Source organism: Rhipicephalus sanguineus, chromosome 4, assembly GCF_013339695.2.
Source record: "Rhipicephalus sanguineus isolate Rsan-2018 chromosome 4, BIME_Rsan_1.4, whole genome shotgun sequence".
NCBI classification, from domain to species: Eukaryota; Metazoa; Arthropoda; class Arachnida; order Ixodida; family Ixodidae; genus Rhipicephalus; species Rhipicephalus sanguineus.
The window spans coordinates 173661191-173677807 of record NC_051179.1 but is presented as its reverse complement, the minus strand read 5'-3'; the positions used below and the strand labels follow the sequence as shown (position 1 = coordinate 173677807).

At 44.3% G+C, this 16617-nt stretch overlaps 1 protein-coding gene across 1 annotated transcript in view; it reads right to left on the bottom strand.

Annotated features, from left to right (window-relative positions):
- The window catches only part of LOC119391859 (fatty acid synthase), a 306146-nt gene that overhangs the window by 74475 nt on the left and 215054 nt on the right, over positions 1 to 16617 (bottom strand). Inside the window, exon 14 of the mRNA XM_037659508.1 lies at positions 12867 to 13121. Within this exon, the coding sequence (XP_037515436.1) occupies positions 12867 to 13121 (255 nt within the window). The remainder of the gene's footprint in view (positions 1 to 12866; positions 13122 to 16617) is intronic.

Below are 16617 nucleotides of genomic sequence, written 5' to 3'. Positions count from 1 at the left end.
CGATGGAGGCGAAAATGTTTGAGGCCCGTGTACTTAGCTTTAGGTGCACGTTAAAGAACCCCAGGTGGTCGAAATTTCCGGAGCCCTCCACTACGGCGTCTCTCATAATCATATCGTGGTTTTGGGACGTTAAACCCCAGATATTATTGTTACAGTCAGGCATTAGCCTCCTTTCCTTTCTCTTTAGAGCTTTAAAGAAGTGCTGACCGTTATAACAAACTTTTCTAATTCTTTCGGTAATTGCGGTTTTTTTATTTATTTCAGCGATGTACGTCTGCAGTCTCTGTCGTACCACCAAGACGACAGTGCCACGTTTCATGAAGTATGCCGCACTGCGCAAAAACATGAATGCATTCTGCATGAAGTGCCCATTGGAACAGCACAGAAAAGTGCTCCGAGAGTTCCTTCTCTGAGCTAGAGCTACGAGATACCGAGGACGAAAATAGGACTCTAAAGAAAACGAAGAGCCCAAAAGGATTTATATGGTTTTGTGTCATGGAAGCCCAAATTACCTGCACTAAGACACAACAAAATGGATTACACTAAGTTGGCACTGATGTATAGTGCCCTAAGGTGGTGCTGCATCTCGAGCTGCCAGAAGGTAAGATGATTATTTCACAGTGGCCTGCTCCTCAAATTGTTAGCTGCTTTAATTTACGTTCTATTATTGAGAGCATTTATTTTTATTTTATATCACATCTACAATGTATGTAGTTCGATAAAAAATATTGTCTAACTTTTTAATTGTCTTCGTACGCTTGTTCGAACTCCAGGGTACAGGAGTTTTAATGACTACTTATCGCATAATTAACTTCATAACCTTTATTATTGCAGGCAAGTACAAGTGAAGATCACGTCGGAGACGTGCCGTGCTCCCCTTTCATCAATGCCAAAGGTATTGTTATGGATACTTGCAATATATTGCTGAATATTTCTAAACAGGAAATATTTTGTTCCAGGAGAGAACTTTTTGACTTCCGGGGTATTTACCATCTGTATTGATACCCAAGCTGTGATCGAATCCACCACACGGTGCCAGACATTCAAGTTGATGTTCCTTACACACTTCGCCTTTACCATTGAATACCGCAAGGAGGTCAGCCTAACCCTGGTGTTCACGCAAAGGTAAAACATAATGTGATTTTTCTGACTTTTTCAACAAGATTCATGCAACTAACTTAGATAAAGCCATATTAGATAGTACAAAAGTAGACAAGTACTTGGGAATTTCCAATATCTGATACTACACTCCCATTTGGCTAAGTCAATGACGGTTCTGATGGAGGGTATGACTAAGTGGAAATGTTCAGCTTAAGTGTAAAACCGTCTACGGGAATCCTGAGTGGTCATGAAAGATTTTAAGTAATAACGTTAGTATATGGAACGGTTGACGTGTGAAGTATTTTTAATCACTGTTTAATGAGGATTTCGAAGGGGCACCAAGTAACATGAAAATTTTCACTAATTTAAATAAGAGATAGCACTTTTTTATGCAGTTCTGCTGCCGGAGCAAGCTGTGTGTCCGGGCTAGTTGGTATACCATAATTGTGAGCACAACGCAGAGGGGAGAAAGAGACATAATAAACAAAGGACTGACGTGCAATCAAGCGACAATTCCCTGTAAGCAAAATGGGCACAAATTGCATCAGCGACAGTTCTATAAGTTTATTTGGCATCTATAGCTGCACAAGACTTTTTCATATCTCTTATTGTTTGCAATGGAGAACATGTGCACGCATGCGCTTTAGGATGAGTATGTTCTTTCCCTGATTGTCTGGGGCAATGCCATAAAATCCGTGGTGAAAATTGTGCCCGTGGTGTCCCATAATCCACTTTGTCCGGTTCTATCGCGCTACAATGGTTTCAGTGTAATTTTTAGCAGATCGAAATTGTGAAACCCATAGTGCCTACCATGCAATCATGCGTGTGCACTTAAAAAAATCGGATAGTTCGGCGGTGTTCTCGGGTCCCAGCAAGCACATGCATTGTTTAATAACACCTTTATTTTGTTTAATAGCATGGTAGCTTTGTTTCGACTTTGGGCTATGCACGCACAATGTCACAAAGCTCATACATGGTGGAAGCTGTTGAAGGTGAGGACCTGCAGCGGCACTTCGCAAGTTCACATAAAACTCGCTTGTTACATTCCGATAGACAAACACGATAGACATTCCGATAGATCAGTTGCCGGCCAATTTTTCGGCGACAAAATGATAATCACGTGAGCGGGGTGGTGTTGCTCGCGGAGGTACGTAATAAGGGATAGGTTGAGAAAACGTTTCGGCTTAATACACGGGGTCTTGGGCCGCTGTCTCATTGTGAACGATGGACCTAATGACAGAAATTGTGGCTTTTACTCTTGTGCAAAACAGGTACTGGATTTGCGCATTCATCAAGAAAAAGAAAATACATTGATATAATAGTCATTTGTTTATTTTTTGCTTGATACTCTCGATAATTGGGCATTCCGTTAATTCAGACGTTTTTTCCGGGCCCGTGAAATGCGAATTAATGAGCTTTTATTGTATTTGGGTGAGTTTAAAAGCACGTGAACCTTGCTCTGTGAGGAGCATTATTTCCCTTAAAGTCCTTACACTGCAATAAATGACATTGTATGAGCCATAATGCATTTTATAGAAATGAATCTCCATCTGGATCATGAGGTTTTTTTAACTGATTCCAGACACACCTTAAAGAGGCAATGCGAGGGTTTCTTGAGCGCTCTACCAACCTAATCAATGTTGTTCTCAGTGTGGTCCATTATGTTCAGCATAGTCATGCAACAGCCTTGTGCACCTAAAAATACCATCATTCGTTTTTAGGGCAACCGCAGCACTCAACCCTGACAGAGGGAGCAAGGTCGAGAAGTCAAGGAAGCAGCGCCGCCTCACACCACAAAGACCAACTTAATCAAAGCGCGGCGAGACTATGAATGCTTAGTGTTGCAACGAAAAACTTGCAATGTCATTATGAATATACCATATTTACTCGAACCTAAGCCGAAGTTTCTTTTTTTTCGAAAAAACGATGTGCGAAAGTGGGGGGAGGGGGGGGGGGGTCGGCTTAGATTCGAGTACAATGATTAAGTTTTTTTTTTTCTGGCCTTGCGAATTTTGCGGGTCGGCTTATAATCAGGGCCAGCCTAGATTCGAGTAAATACGGTATATCTACACATTTTCCAAACCAGTTTGAATCTACGGTGACAACATGTACGCAGTTTTCATTATTTTGAAGCTGTTTACATGCAGCACTTCCTGTGCTTAAATAAAGATTTGTTTCTTTTATCATGAAAAAAGAATCTACTGAAACGTGCCTGTTTTTATTGCGTTATTTACTAGAGTGCTGGAAGCAACACTTCGCGGGTGTAGCTCCAAGAAGTTCACAGTGTCCGCTGCGATAGTACAGTGGTTCCGGTGCTCGGCTGCTTACCCGAAAGTCGCGGGTCCGACCCCGGCCGCGGCGGTCGCATTTCGACAGAGGCGAAATGGTAGAGGCCCATGTACTGTGCGATGTCAGTGCACGTTAGAAACACCAGGTTGTCGAAACTTCCGAAGCTCTCCACTACGATGCGCCTCATAAACATATCGTGGTTTTGGCTTGTAAAACCCCAGATAATATTTTTAAAAATTGAATATATTTAGAATATGCAAACGCAATATATTGGTATTTCTGCCATTGTATTTGGCTGAACAAAATATTTTTGCGTATCGCTTGTACAAGTGACATAACTACTTTTTAGTACTGAGGAATGCTTTTCTAAGAAAATATATATAAGTTGATCTTTATGCATAAAAATATGTTCCCGAATTAAAATGCAGTAATGAAATAGCAGGAGCGCAGTAACAGAAAACACAGCCTTTGTGACTCGATATCCGAAATTGTACTTATAGATAACATTTCTGTAAACGATAACAGACATTATTAGCGAAATAACAGATAGATGAGAACAGAAAACAGTTTTTTTCAGTGTCTGAAAACTGAAACATGTTTTTAAACATAAAATTTCTGTACTGTAAAAGAGAAAATAACAGTGAAATAACAGAAAGAAGAAAAACAGAAAACCAAGTTTTTTCTGTAACGCAAAACTGAACATTGTGTTTATGCAGAAAACTTCTGTAAAGTAAAACAAAAAAAATCTGTTAAAACACAGAAAACTTTAAAATAGAAAACATAGCTTTACAGAAATTTTGTGGCAAGAGAGCTGCCAGACAATTTCTGTTTTTTTCACAAAATATTTTTTACAGTGTGGTTAGGTGTATAACTGTCGTTTATAGGTTACGCGACGAGCTCTAGTTGCGTACGGTCCTCGTCTCACTACAGAGAAATATTTCTGTCAAGTCACGTCTGACATTTCGGCACTTGAATTGTCCCCTAAAAAGAACAAAAAATTAAATGACACGGAAATCGCAAAACTGAGTTGCCTTGCGCAGTTTTAACTTGTGGCGAAATGTATACAAAAACACCCGTGTACTTAGATTAAGGTATGCGTTAGAGCCCTGATGGTCAGAATTAATCGAAACGGCGTACGATACATTTATGTCGTAGTAATTTCACGCGAAGCCACATCTTTTTTTTCTTTACATTATCTTGAGCGTTTGTGTTGTGTTTTTATAGACTGACGGAAGGCCGCGGACATTATTCGCATGAAAAAACGTACTTTGGTCCCGTGAAATAACCGGGCCTTTGTTCCATTACTGTAGTGCAAGTAATCAATCGAAGAAAGTTCCGTGCTGTACAGTTACCTTTGTGTACTGTTACTGGAATAAAAACAAGCCTGTGAGTGTTAAACGTCTCCGTAGCGCTAAAGCGTGGTCAGCCACGTAGCTTTTCTCAGTATACCTATCAACTGTCCTACATTTCATCGAGAACTGAATAAGGAATTCGGATGAATATTTCAACACGCAGGGCACAAAGTGCTATTTGAACTCATCGTGCAGGAATACGGGCTTTCTTTTTGTTGTGGGGTATCCAGATGACCAAGAAGTAAATAATTCAGTCGCGCTACAACAGTGTGTAGTAGGTGGAACAGAAGCTAAACACGTAAAAATAAAACAACAAGAAAACGTCATTCATTGCGAAAACGCCGACTGTTGCCGAAGGCGAGCAACCCGTTCGTGGCAGGATGCATTTCTCTCACAAGTAATTGTAACGTTCGGCGCGCTTCGTGCATTAATTTGGGAATGAAGAGCGCACATATTACCAGAAAGCTGCAGTCAACGCATTTTGTTTGCCGGAAATCGGGTCAGATCGCTCGCGACGAAGCGCTGTTGTGTGCGTTTGTATACGCGCCGACAACCGCCTATCCACACTAGCGCGGTGACAGTGCTGCCACCTGTAGACCGATCTCGCGGCGAATACTACACATGGCTATTCTATACATGATTTTGTCTGCGTGACACCATAAATAGCTATGCTATGCTTAACCCTTTCCCCTCCTCATTTCCTTCCTCCTCAACTTCGCTTCCCTTTCTCGATCCCTTGCTATGCTATTCTATAGACCGTTGCATCGAGCGAGGAGGACAGGACTGGCAACCAGCGCTTTCGTCCTTTCTAGTTTGTGCGCGACGGCGCGGAGTGTGCAGGCTAGTACTTGGATGAGGGGCGTCTTCCAATAATTTTTGCGTGTTTTAGGTCGAACTGTAGATTTTGTTCTCTTTTATTGCGATGTCAGCCAGCGAAAGGTCAACGAGAAACCACTGTGCCGTTTTTTATTGTTCTAACAACTATAAAAACGAAACTGCTGTCAGAATAAGTATGCGACGTTCATCACCAAGCACGGAGTGTTTGCCGTTGTGCGCACTCTTCAAGGTACATTGTTTGTGTTACGTTACAGGGTCTAAATGGGCAAGTGCCGCAATACATCCGGAATTCCCAGTGTTCCACGCAGTCAAATGTCAATCGGATATGGCCAGATTTGCGAACAAATATAAGTGGTCAAGTACGACCCTGTCCAGTAAAGTGCAAAATATCTAAGTACCACTCGAGTAGCCAGCTTAGTTGTTTGCCCTTCCTTTTATCATTATATAACAATATGATGTGTTTGGTCTAACAATTAGCTTCGTAACTCGGATCAACACGGTGATCGCTGCAGTTGATGTTTACCGGTAATAGCACGGACGAGAAATCCCTCACTTCGCAGCGGGGTAACCGGCATCATACATTTAATTTGTGCCCCGCACCAGCCTTGTAAAACCCGACCATTCGCTGAACGGTATACATGAAAAGGATGTGGCGAGATCTTTGTCGTGAGGTTACAACTTCCGTAAGGCAGCGGGGTGGATCGTACACGATTAGCCATGTGAGAGCCGAATAGTAAAAAAAGAAAAAGAAAGAGTTCTGTCACTTCGTGTGTAGAACAACTACCGCAGGAAGAGAAAAATTTACCTGGTCGAGAACCGTGTCCGACAAGTGGCGCAATGATATACAATATAGTTAATTAAGCGCAATACAAAAACCACGTTGTTACGCTTGTCTAGTGTTCTTTGAGCTTCCAGTTTTGCTGGAAGCTCGAAGCTTTGCCGGGCTTACGAAAGACCCACATCGAAACGGTCTGAAGTTGGCCGGCGATGCGAACATAGCAGAATTGAACTGCACATGCCCTGCATGGAAAGTAGTGCCGTGCCCTGCGTAAATGTAGTGCCACTTTTATCGCCATCAGGGCCGATGCGGATCATGTTCTGCTACACGGTCACTCATCAGGGCCAATCGGAATCCCGGCGTTCGCGGTCTAGGCAACTGGATGTGGCTGACGTCTGTGCCAAACTCAATCCGGACAACTTTGGACCTTGCAGCAGCGACCATTGTTGATCTATATGGAGAAATCCTATCCGTAACGGGCCAGGCGCGTAGGCAGAAACTTCCTTCGGTGGGGCAGGGGGGGAAGGGGGGCGGTGTGCCATCTCCTGGCTACGCTACTGGTCGCAATAATAAGTACCCGTATAATAATCAAGTTGTTCGGATTTAGTTGGTCGCGGCACGTATCGCGATTTGTTTACACCATGGTAAGCTGACTTTCCGATTCGGCCTCTGCTAACCCTTTGCTTCACATTGTTACAGCGAGAGCTTCCGATGCCTCATCAAACTCAAAAAATGACCGTCGGGGGCGTCTACACGAGTGACGCAAAAAATCATCACCACGTGATGACGCCACCACATGAAGCCACCGATGGCGCCACATATGATGGCGTCATAGTGACGCCATCAGAGGCAGTCCAAAACCAAGTGAACTGCAGAAAGCTTTTAATCACACGGCGTCATCATGACGTAGTACAGCGCCGAACTTGGTGACGTCAAGCGATGACGCCATCACGACATGCCGCATTGCACTGCCTCCGTGATCGGCGACTGATCGGGAAGGCAGCGCAAACCCAGGTGAGCTGCAGGAAACTTGTAATCACATGGCGTCATCAGAGCTGAATTTCGTAACGTCACTATAACGTCACTTGACGTGACGTCATACCATAACGCCATCCCGATATCGCTGCTTTGCACTGCCTCGATCGGTGGGCCGAGCACGGAGGCAGTGCTAAACCAGGTGATAATAATAATAATAATAATAATAATAATAATAATAATAATAATAATAATAATAATAATAATAATAATAATAATAATAATAATAATAATAATAATAATAATATATTATTATTATTATTATTATTATTATTATTATTATTATTATTATTATTATTATTATTATTATGGCTCCCAGTCGGGATGCATGCTTGCTATGCTCCTGCCCGTTTTTCGGTAAGCAGCAGTTTTTCCGCTGTGAAAGTTGCTCTAAACGCGTTCATGCGAAATGTGTAACCTGGCCTGATGAAGAGCTGCAACTCCTGAAGTCTGGATCGCGCTCATTTTGCTGCAATTTATGTGATCTGAGCCGTGCTTCTGGTAAGCCTAGCGAAAGCAGCTCGTCGGGGTGCAGCGGTGAGCATTGCAGTTCTCAAACCGGTTCCCTCTCCACGTGTACCCCTCCGGGTGACGAACTCGCCGGGCTGCGCCGCCTCCTCCTCGACGCATTGGAGGGAATCTCGTTCCTCAGCGACGAGGTATCCCAACTACGCGAAGACAACGAGCGGCTCCGTAAGGATCATTCCCGCGGTGTTGAACAACAAGCTCGCGTGGTCGCCTCCCTTCGTGCAGAGGTCCGCTTCCTGCGTGAGGAGCTGACGCGCCGCACGGCCGCCGTGGCAGTGAAGGCACCTGTGAAACCCCCAGTGCATGTGACCGTTGACCCGTCTGTGACCTCCAAGCAACCTGCGTTCTCCGAACAACCCCTCTCCAAAATTCTTTCATCTTCGACTTCGCCGCCAGCTGACGTAGACACGTCGGAGCGTGTCAGTGTGATGCCTGTGACAGCCTCTTCTGCAGCGGTGACTGAGGGTGAAAGAAAGAAGAAACCCGCCTCGTTTGGAGTTATGAAAACATCCACTATATCTGTAGCTCAACGGCCACAAAGGCCACAATGGCCAAAGGCCATTTTTGTTACGAAGCTGAGCCCGGACACCACTACTGCTGACATTAAGAAACATATTGCTTCATTGGATCTGTCTCCCATCTCCTGCCGGCGACTTCAAACAAAGTTCCAGTCATATTCTTCATTCTATATTGAAGTTGACGAGGAAACACTACAACGCCTGAATGACCCTTCGATGTGGCCCCTCGGATGCCTCTTCAAGCCATTTCGTGGGGAGCTGCGCGATGACATGCTTCATCCCTCTGAGATAGTGACTGGAATCCAAAGTGCCGTGTGACGTAGACATATTCTACCAAAATGCTCGGGGTCTGCGTACCAAGACACTCGAGTTTTTCTCTAATGTTCTTTCGTCTGCTTTTCCTATTATTGCTATCTCTGAAACCTGGCTCGGCACTGAAATTCCCTCATCGGACTTTTTTCCCCCGACCTACACCACCTTCCGCCGTGACCGAGATTTCAGTGAAACCAAACAGAAAGGCGGTGGCGTGCTGATTGCCATTGACAATTCACTGAAATCCGTTAGACGGAAAGACCTAGAAACTATCGAAGAATCGATCTGGCTAGAAATCAACCTTGAGCGCCGTGAAAAATTGTTGATTGGATGCTTCTATTTACCGCCCAGCATTTCCCCTGCCTCGTTTCACGATGTCATGTCTTCTATTGAACTTGTGATATCTTCTCATAGTGGGCACAGAATTATTGTTCTTGGGGATTTCAATGCACCTGGAATTGACTGGAGCACGCTTACCTTTTCTCATTACAATCATTTCACAGAGAAAAAGTGCAGCCTGCTCTTGGACTTTCTGGCGTTTAATTCCCTAGTGCAACATAATTCAGTCGTCAATTCCAGTGGCAACGTCTTAGACCTGTGTGTGTCAAACGATCAACCCCTTGAAGTTTCCCGCTCCAACATCTCTCTTGTACGTCCGGACAAATTCCACCCACCACTTAACGTAAGATTATCTGCATCAGCCGAAACAACGAGCTACAGCAGTTACGTAAACAAATCTCCAAGATTTGCGTTCAAGCAAGGTGATTACACGGGCCGCTATCATCACTTGTCCACCGTTGACTGGTCACAGGTTACTGACAAACCGAATGTTGATGACCAGGTTGATCAGTTTGCGGAGCTTGTACTGAGCAGCATGCGTAATTTTATTCCCCAATACACACATAAACAACGTAAATATCCCCACTGGTTCTCATCTGAACTTATCAGTGCACTGAAGCATAAAGATCGCGCACACAGGAAATCTAAATGTTCTCCATCGAGCGAGTGGAAGGAAGAGTTCAGCCTTTTTCGAACTCTCGCTAAACGCCTATATAAACGGGATCATAGTTCGTATATTGAATTCTTAGAAAAAAGCGCTTCTGACAGACCAGCTGAGTTTTGGAAGTATGTACGTAAACGGTCCAGCAAAAGCGGAGAGTCTTTCAGACTACTAGACTCAAATGGGGTAGAAGTGCATGCCGTCGCTGACTGTTTTGCCGCACATTTCTCATCCGTTTATAAGGCCTCAGACTCTAGCACTGATATCAGACAGCCTAAGGCAGTTCGCTCACCCAGTGCTTTGTCGCTGGATGAAAATCTTATCTGCGAATGCATGAAGTGCTTAAAACCATCCTTATCATGTGGCCCAGATGGCATCCCCTCCGCCATACTAAAAGCTTATAGTAGTATATTTGTCCCAGTACTGACTACGATATTTAATAACTGCCTGGACACTTCCACATTTCCTAGCATGTGGAAAACTGCTCGTGTTTTCCCAGTATTTAAGTCGGGCTCTAAAACAGATGTTTCTAATTATCGCCCGATTTCTCTACTATGTGCCACATCAAAGATCTTCGAGCTGGCTCTTCACAAAATATTGTCTTTTAGTGTTAAAAGCTCATTGATTCCTAATCAACATGGTTTTCTCGCTGGCCGCTCAACTACCACAAATCTTGCTAGTTTCATGACGCAGATCTCCACACCTATTTCTCAGAGAGGACAGGTTGACGTACTCTACTGTGACCTGAGCAAGGCTTTTGACGTAGTCAGCCACACACTGCTTATGGTTAAACTTGCGCAATTTGATGTTGACTTGTCGGTTGTGAATCTCCTGCAGAGCTATCTGCTCAATAGATATTGTTATGTAGCGGTAAATGGCCAAACGTCTTCTTTGTATAAAGTGACTAGTGGGGTCCCTCAAGGGTCAGTATTAGGCCCACTCCTATTTTTAATTTACGTTAATGATGTTTCTTTTGTCATTCGTAATTCTTCTTTCCCCTTGTATGCCGATGACATCAAGATTTTTAAGGAAATTCATTCAGTTAACGACTGTCGCTTGCTGCAGTCAGATTTGCGCTCTTTTTCCGAATGGTGCAACGCTAATAACCTTTCTCTGAATGCCTCGAAGACAAAATTCATGTCTATCACTCGCAAAACATCTAGCGTGTCATTTCAATACTCTGTCAATTCTGTGTCCTTATGCAAGGTTTATGAGATCAGTGATCTTGGTGTTGTTGTTGATAGCGCGTTAAACTTTTCTGCTCACGCTAAGCGTGTTGCTTTGCGGGGTCTTCGCACCCTAGGCTGTGTTTGCAGATTGTCTAGAGAATTCCGTTCTCCTATGCCCTTCCGAAAATTGTACACCGCGCTATGTCTTCCTCAACTGGAGTATGCGTCCGTGATATGGAATGGCATTGCTCAATCCAGCGGTAACACCATTGAACGAGTCCAGAAAAAATTCCTTAGCATATATAACCATCGCTTTGCTAAAAAATCTCGTTCAAATACTGCTGAATTATTATCATTGCCATCACTTCACTGCCGACGAAATCGTTCTGATCTCTTGTTTCTTTACAAGCTAGTCCACGGTATCATATCCTGCCCTGTACTTCTCAATTGTGTTAATTTTCGAATTCCGCGTAAGTTAACCAGAGAGAACAGACCGTTTCATGTACCCGCCTGCTTCTTCCAACACTCTACCGTTCACAGAATACAAAGTCTCTATAATGTTAATTTTCTTGATCTTGACATTTTTCATAGTCCACAGTCATTGTTTTTATCCGAGCTTTGTACTGTTTTGACATAGTATGGCACAATGTACAAAGTCTTCCCTTCTCCGTCTTTCCGCATAGTTGTATATATGCAATCTAATTTTTCATTCCCCTTCAATATTTCTCGTGTTGTCTTATTTTACTCCTCCCCTTTTGTGTTCATTTCTCTTTGTCTACGTGTATTTGCTCTTTTTATTTCTGAAGACTGTCTGTATTGTATAGTTTATTTTTTTTTTGTTTTTTTTTTGCGTGCGCCTGCACAAAGACCTTACGGTTGTTCCTGGGCACGTTAAATAAATGATTGATTGATTGATTGATTGATTGATTATTATTATTATTGTAACAATAAATTATTATAATAAGTGATGGGGTTTAACATCCGAAAACCACGATATGAATATGAGAGACGCCGTAGTGGAGGGCTCCGGAAATTTTGACCACCTGGGGTCCTTTAACGTGCACCTAAATCTAAGCACACTAGTCTCAAGCATTCTCGCCTACATCGAAAATGCAGCCGCCGCGTCCGGAATTCGATCTCGCTACCCGTTAAACCAGGTGAGGTGCAGAAAGCTTTCACGGGGTGGGGGGTGGATGGTACATTGACTGAAGAAAAAAAAGTGGCTTTCGCCTTCGAGTCGTCTTAGCCGAATGCATAAGAGACCCTGTGAGTTTTTTTAGATTCAGGGATACCTAATAAATATTAAAATAGACTGACAATATTTTGCTTACTTTTCCTGTCAGCACATCTCACAAGTGCAAGCGCATCTCACAAGTGCAAATTAATAATTAGCACTAACAGACAATAATGCTAAGGAAAGTATACAGGATGTTTTTAGTAGTAAATGTAAGGTAAATGTGAAGAAAGAAAAATGGACGAAAAGATAGCTTGCGCGCGGGCCGGGACCGAACCTGCCCGCGCGAACCGAATAACGCGTCCGATGCTCTACCAACTGAGCTACCGCGGCGGCCATCCCCATGTCCACTTTAAGGGGTATATATGAACAGTTAAACGTGGGAGCGTCAGTCAGCGCCGCCAGTAGCCGTGACGGCGAGTGTGGAACATTCTTTTTCTGCCTGTTGGCGTCACGTAGCACGTGAACTTATTAAGAACTGGCAGCTGACCAATAATCCCTCGCATACTACCTGAAAGCATCACGTCTGCCAGAACGATATATTCTGTTCCAATGAGTCAGCTTCAATGCTGGCCTAATACAGATGAGGCTACCGCATTGTTCAAAAATTATGTGTAGGATATATCAAGGTCACTCGCTAGAACAGATGCGTGGTGTGGAGTGGAGGAGCATTTGTAGAAATAACTAGTTATAGAGAACGAAGGGATACCTACTCTGTATGCCAGCCTTTAGTATGCCCATGAAAAGGCCATGGTACTCGTAGCCGCGTAGCCGGAGCTCCTTGTAGACGTCTTCGGCATCGAGCTCGTACGTCAGCGTGTCGGTCGGCGAAGTCAGTGACACCGCGTCAATGATCCTCTCGTTCTGTTCAGCTGGACGAATAGTACCACTCGCGACCACCACGCCTCCCTCGGATATCTCGAACTCCCCCGATGCTCGCATAATGTTGACCAGGTACCGCACGGTACCTTCATTTAGGTGTAAGAGAGAATTCATGTTTACGATATACACAACAGTTCGAATGAACGTTCATATTCACAACGACGAAGAATTGTACCAACTATTTGTTCGTGCCGTGACAGATGAGGATGAAATGTACACATTCTTGTACAGAAAGCTTGAATGCTAACGAGGCAATTTTCGTTCGCCCACCCACACTAACAAATAATGGCGCTGATTTGATCAGGATAACACATCACTTAAATATGAAAGAGCGCGTAAAGAACAAGCTGCTTTCACAAGAAAAGAATTCTTTATTTACTTTGTTTACTTTGTCTCCACATTAACAAATCTCGTCCAACACAATTCTGGATGCGTATGTTAGTTGAGAAAGGAAGGGCACACTTAATGAAGAGCGTGAAAAGTGAAACATTTATCTGCTCCCAAGCGAAACAATTGTTTCGCGCTGTTTGTTAAGTATGCAAACGTACCAAGTGGCCCTGTTTTCCACCCTACTAATGGAAGTGCAGGTGGGAACATGTACAGCACGAAGTACCAGACTGATTTGTTTCCGTGCACGCGGTAACTTTGCTCCCTGTTGGTCGCAATAATCAATATTAATTTGGAAGCCTCGCATTTGCAACAAGCACCTCGACATGCAAGGCTGCGGTTTGCTGTGTCGATCAGAGTCATCACTCTGGTTTGTAGGCACCTCGGCAAGAATATTGATGCACTAAAATTATTGCATGGACGCAGAGCAGCTAGATAGTGCAATAAGCAACACATCTAGGAGGATGCTCAGAAATAGGTTGGTTCATGGACAGTTAATGTGTCGCATGTCAAAGACTCAGAACATCGACAAAAGAGGCAGTAGACAAATTGGATTTGGCAGGCGTATCAATGAGCGGCTGAAAACGCACTCGCCGATGTGAACAATCTGTTAATGATGATCATGATGGCCTACATTACTGGTTCACATCCACCTTGGAGAAATGCCTAAGAAACGAACACATTTCTAAAACAAAATCTGCACAGATATCCACCCTATGAGAGTTGCAAAATTTTACATTAATAATGTAAATTAATTGTGGTGATTAATGAATTTCTAGTCAGAACTGCCCTAATTCAATCAAATATTTTTCAACAGCGGAGCAGACATCCCTGTGATAATGGCCTAGTAAGAGGCTCCCAAGAACAGAATATTCGGAGTAGGGAACGTCAATACAATTCGATTAAATACTTCTTTGAGAGTTTTTCTTAGCAAACGGAAGCGACTGCATAATAAAAGATAGTTTTCAAATGATTCGTCCATATTACAAAACGAACACAGAGGGGAGGAGCCAGAGTAGCTCTAGTCGGAGAGTTTGTTTTTTTTTCTTCACTCCCAGGAGGCCCTGCTTAGTGAAAGCGTTCACATGTGGCCTACGGCGAAGCTAGACGGCATTGCCGCTGCGAAAGAAGGAATTCTTAATCTACGCACCCACTTGAAGAAAAAATAGTAAACGCGTTTCAATGGCACATTGCACTGGATGTTTATCAAACGTTATTTCTTGCAAATAGAGGTTATCTTCTAATTAGCGTGGTCTGAGTTCGTTTTCTTGCTCTGAATGCATGTTTTTTTTTGTTTTTTTTTATGCGCTACAGCCAACAACCTTTATTACCGCTTGGTAGGATTGTGGGACGAGCATGTGCCACAAATTTTTTTTAAATCCTCAAATAAAAGCACGCGTTCATATTGGCTCAGCACTAGTTAGCGCTGCCACCTCATGAGGTTTCGAAAACACTTGCTCAGGGCGTTTCCTTCACTACGACCACGTTGTAGGAAGGAGAGCTGACACATAGGCTCGAAGGTGTCGCGGAACAGCCGCTTAGAAAAGTTGTTCACGTTCGCCTTCATTCCACCAGACGGATCTCGGCGCATGGGGGCCGGTAGAACGTGTGTAAAACTGATGGGCGCCATGTTGCATGTCGAAACGTCTGTACTAGTGTTTTGTGAAACTATGCGTACCGTGTGACAGTTTTCTTGCATCCCGCGAACTCATCTGAGGTGTGTGGGCCCAGGGAGCAAACGACGAGTCTCATCCCACGCTGAACGAGAGGGCACAAGTCATGGAGGAAGGAAAGATAAGGAGAGGCCCTGACGTCACATTCGTGAAGCCTCCACATCGCAAACACCCGCATCGCCTCCTAGCGAAGGAGCCTCGAAACATTTCGCGATTTCCGCCGTGTCGTTTGCAAGCGCATGCACGATTCGAGCCTTTTTTATTTGTCGCCGTGCAAGCGGCGCCGCGGCCATCATTCACGCATGCTGCTCCTTGTGTGTGTTCTTTAGGAAAGCTACGCAATGCCCAGCTGTCGCGTATGGTTGCGTATACCCGGTGCAAATCGCGTGCACTGCGGAAAGTAGCGGGTGTCACTTTTCATGTGTACGTACACGTTCGCTTCATCGCTGATCACTAATGCATGGTATTTGCATGCGAAGCTCTCGGATGTGCGCTCTGTTGCTTCGTGCTCATTGTGTCAACTCAGAACACACGTGAACTTTTGTTTTTGACGTCTGACGCGCCGTACATAACATGCGACGAAGGCATCGTACGTTTTTAGAGGTTGTGTCCTTCAACGAAAGGGTAATAAACTTATGTTGTTGTTATCGGACTACGTGGTGCATGTATTGTGCGGTGTGCGCTCGCTGCGTGCTCGTTGTGTGCGTACAGGAATTACAAACTTTACGTGCACGATCGCGTACACAGTACAGCGGTGTCCTCTTTTCGACGTGAAGTTACGTCAACTATAGGTTGGCGTTGCGCGGAATAGCTACTACGCTCATTCCATATACACGAACAAAGAACCGCTAATCCGGCAACAGATCGGGAAATCGGGTTACGAGAAAGGGAAGGCCTAACGCCCAGCAGAACGCGTAAGTCACTGCTAGGTGAGTTCGAATACGATGATGCAGGGGCTGAACGTTTTTGATCACGGCACGTACCGGCATTCTGTACTGTAGCACAAAAACGCTCCACGAAGAATTTCAGCACGCAGCGCTCGGGCCTGCCACGCACGAACAGCCTGGTAAACGTCTGCTTGCAATATTGTACTGCGTGCGAACTTACGCCGGACTACAAATCTCCGCAGAAGCTAATCACCGCGGAGAGCACGCCGCGGGGCGTCTGCTGTTTTGTTTGCCCCATACCGGTTTGTTTGCCCCATAAATCTGACGTCACTTCCGCCACACATTTCGCAATGCATTGAAATACGATAGGGCTTCTCCTTAGTATTCCTTCCTCCATGGTACAAGTAATGTACTGAGAAACGCATTGCTTTTAGCGCCGAAAGAAGAGCGTCTTCGGGTATGGAGGAACATCATACCGCGCAATCATCGGATGTCGAAGTCTACCGACCACCTCTGCGAAAGACACTTCGAGCCACATTCGGTGACCAAAACCTGGCAGGCTCTCTACAGCTGTAATGTCTTGGTTCGCACGCCCCGGAAAGCGTTCCTTTCGAGGTCTGGACACATATGCGCTA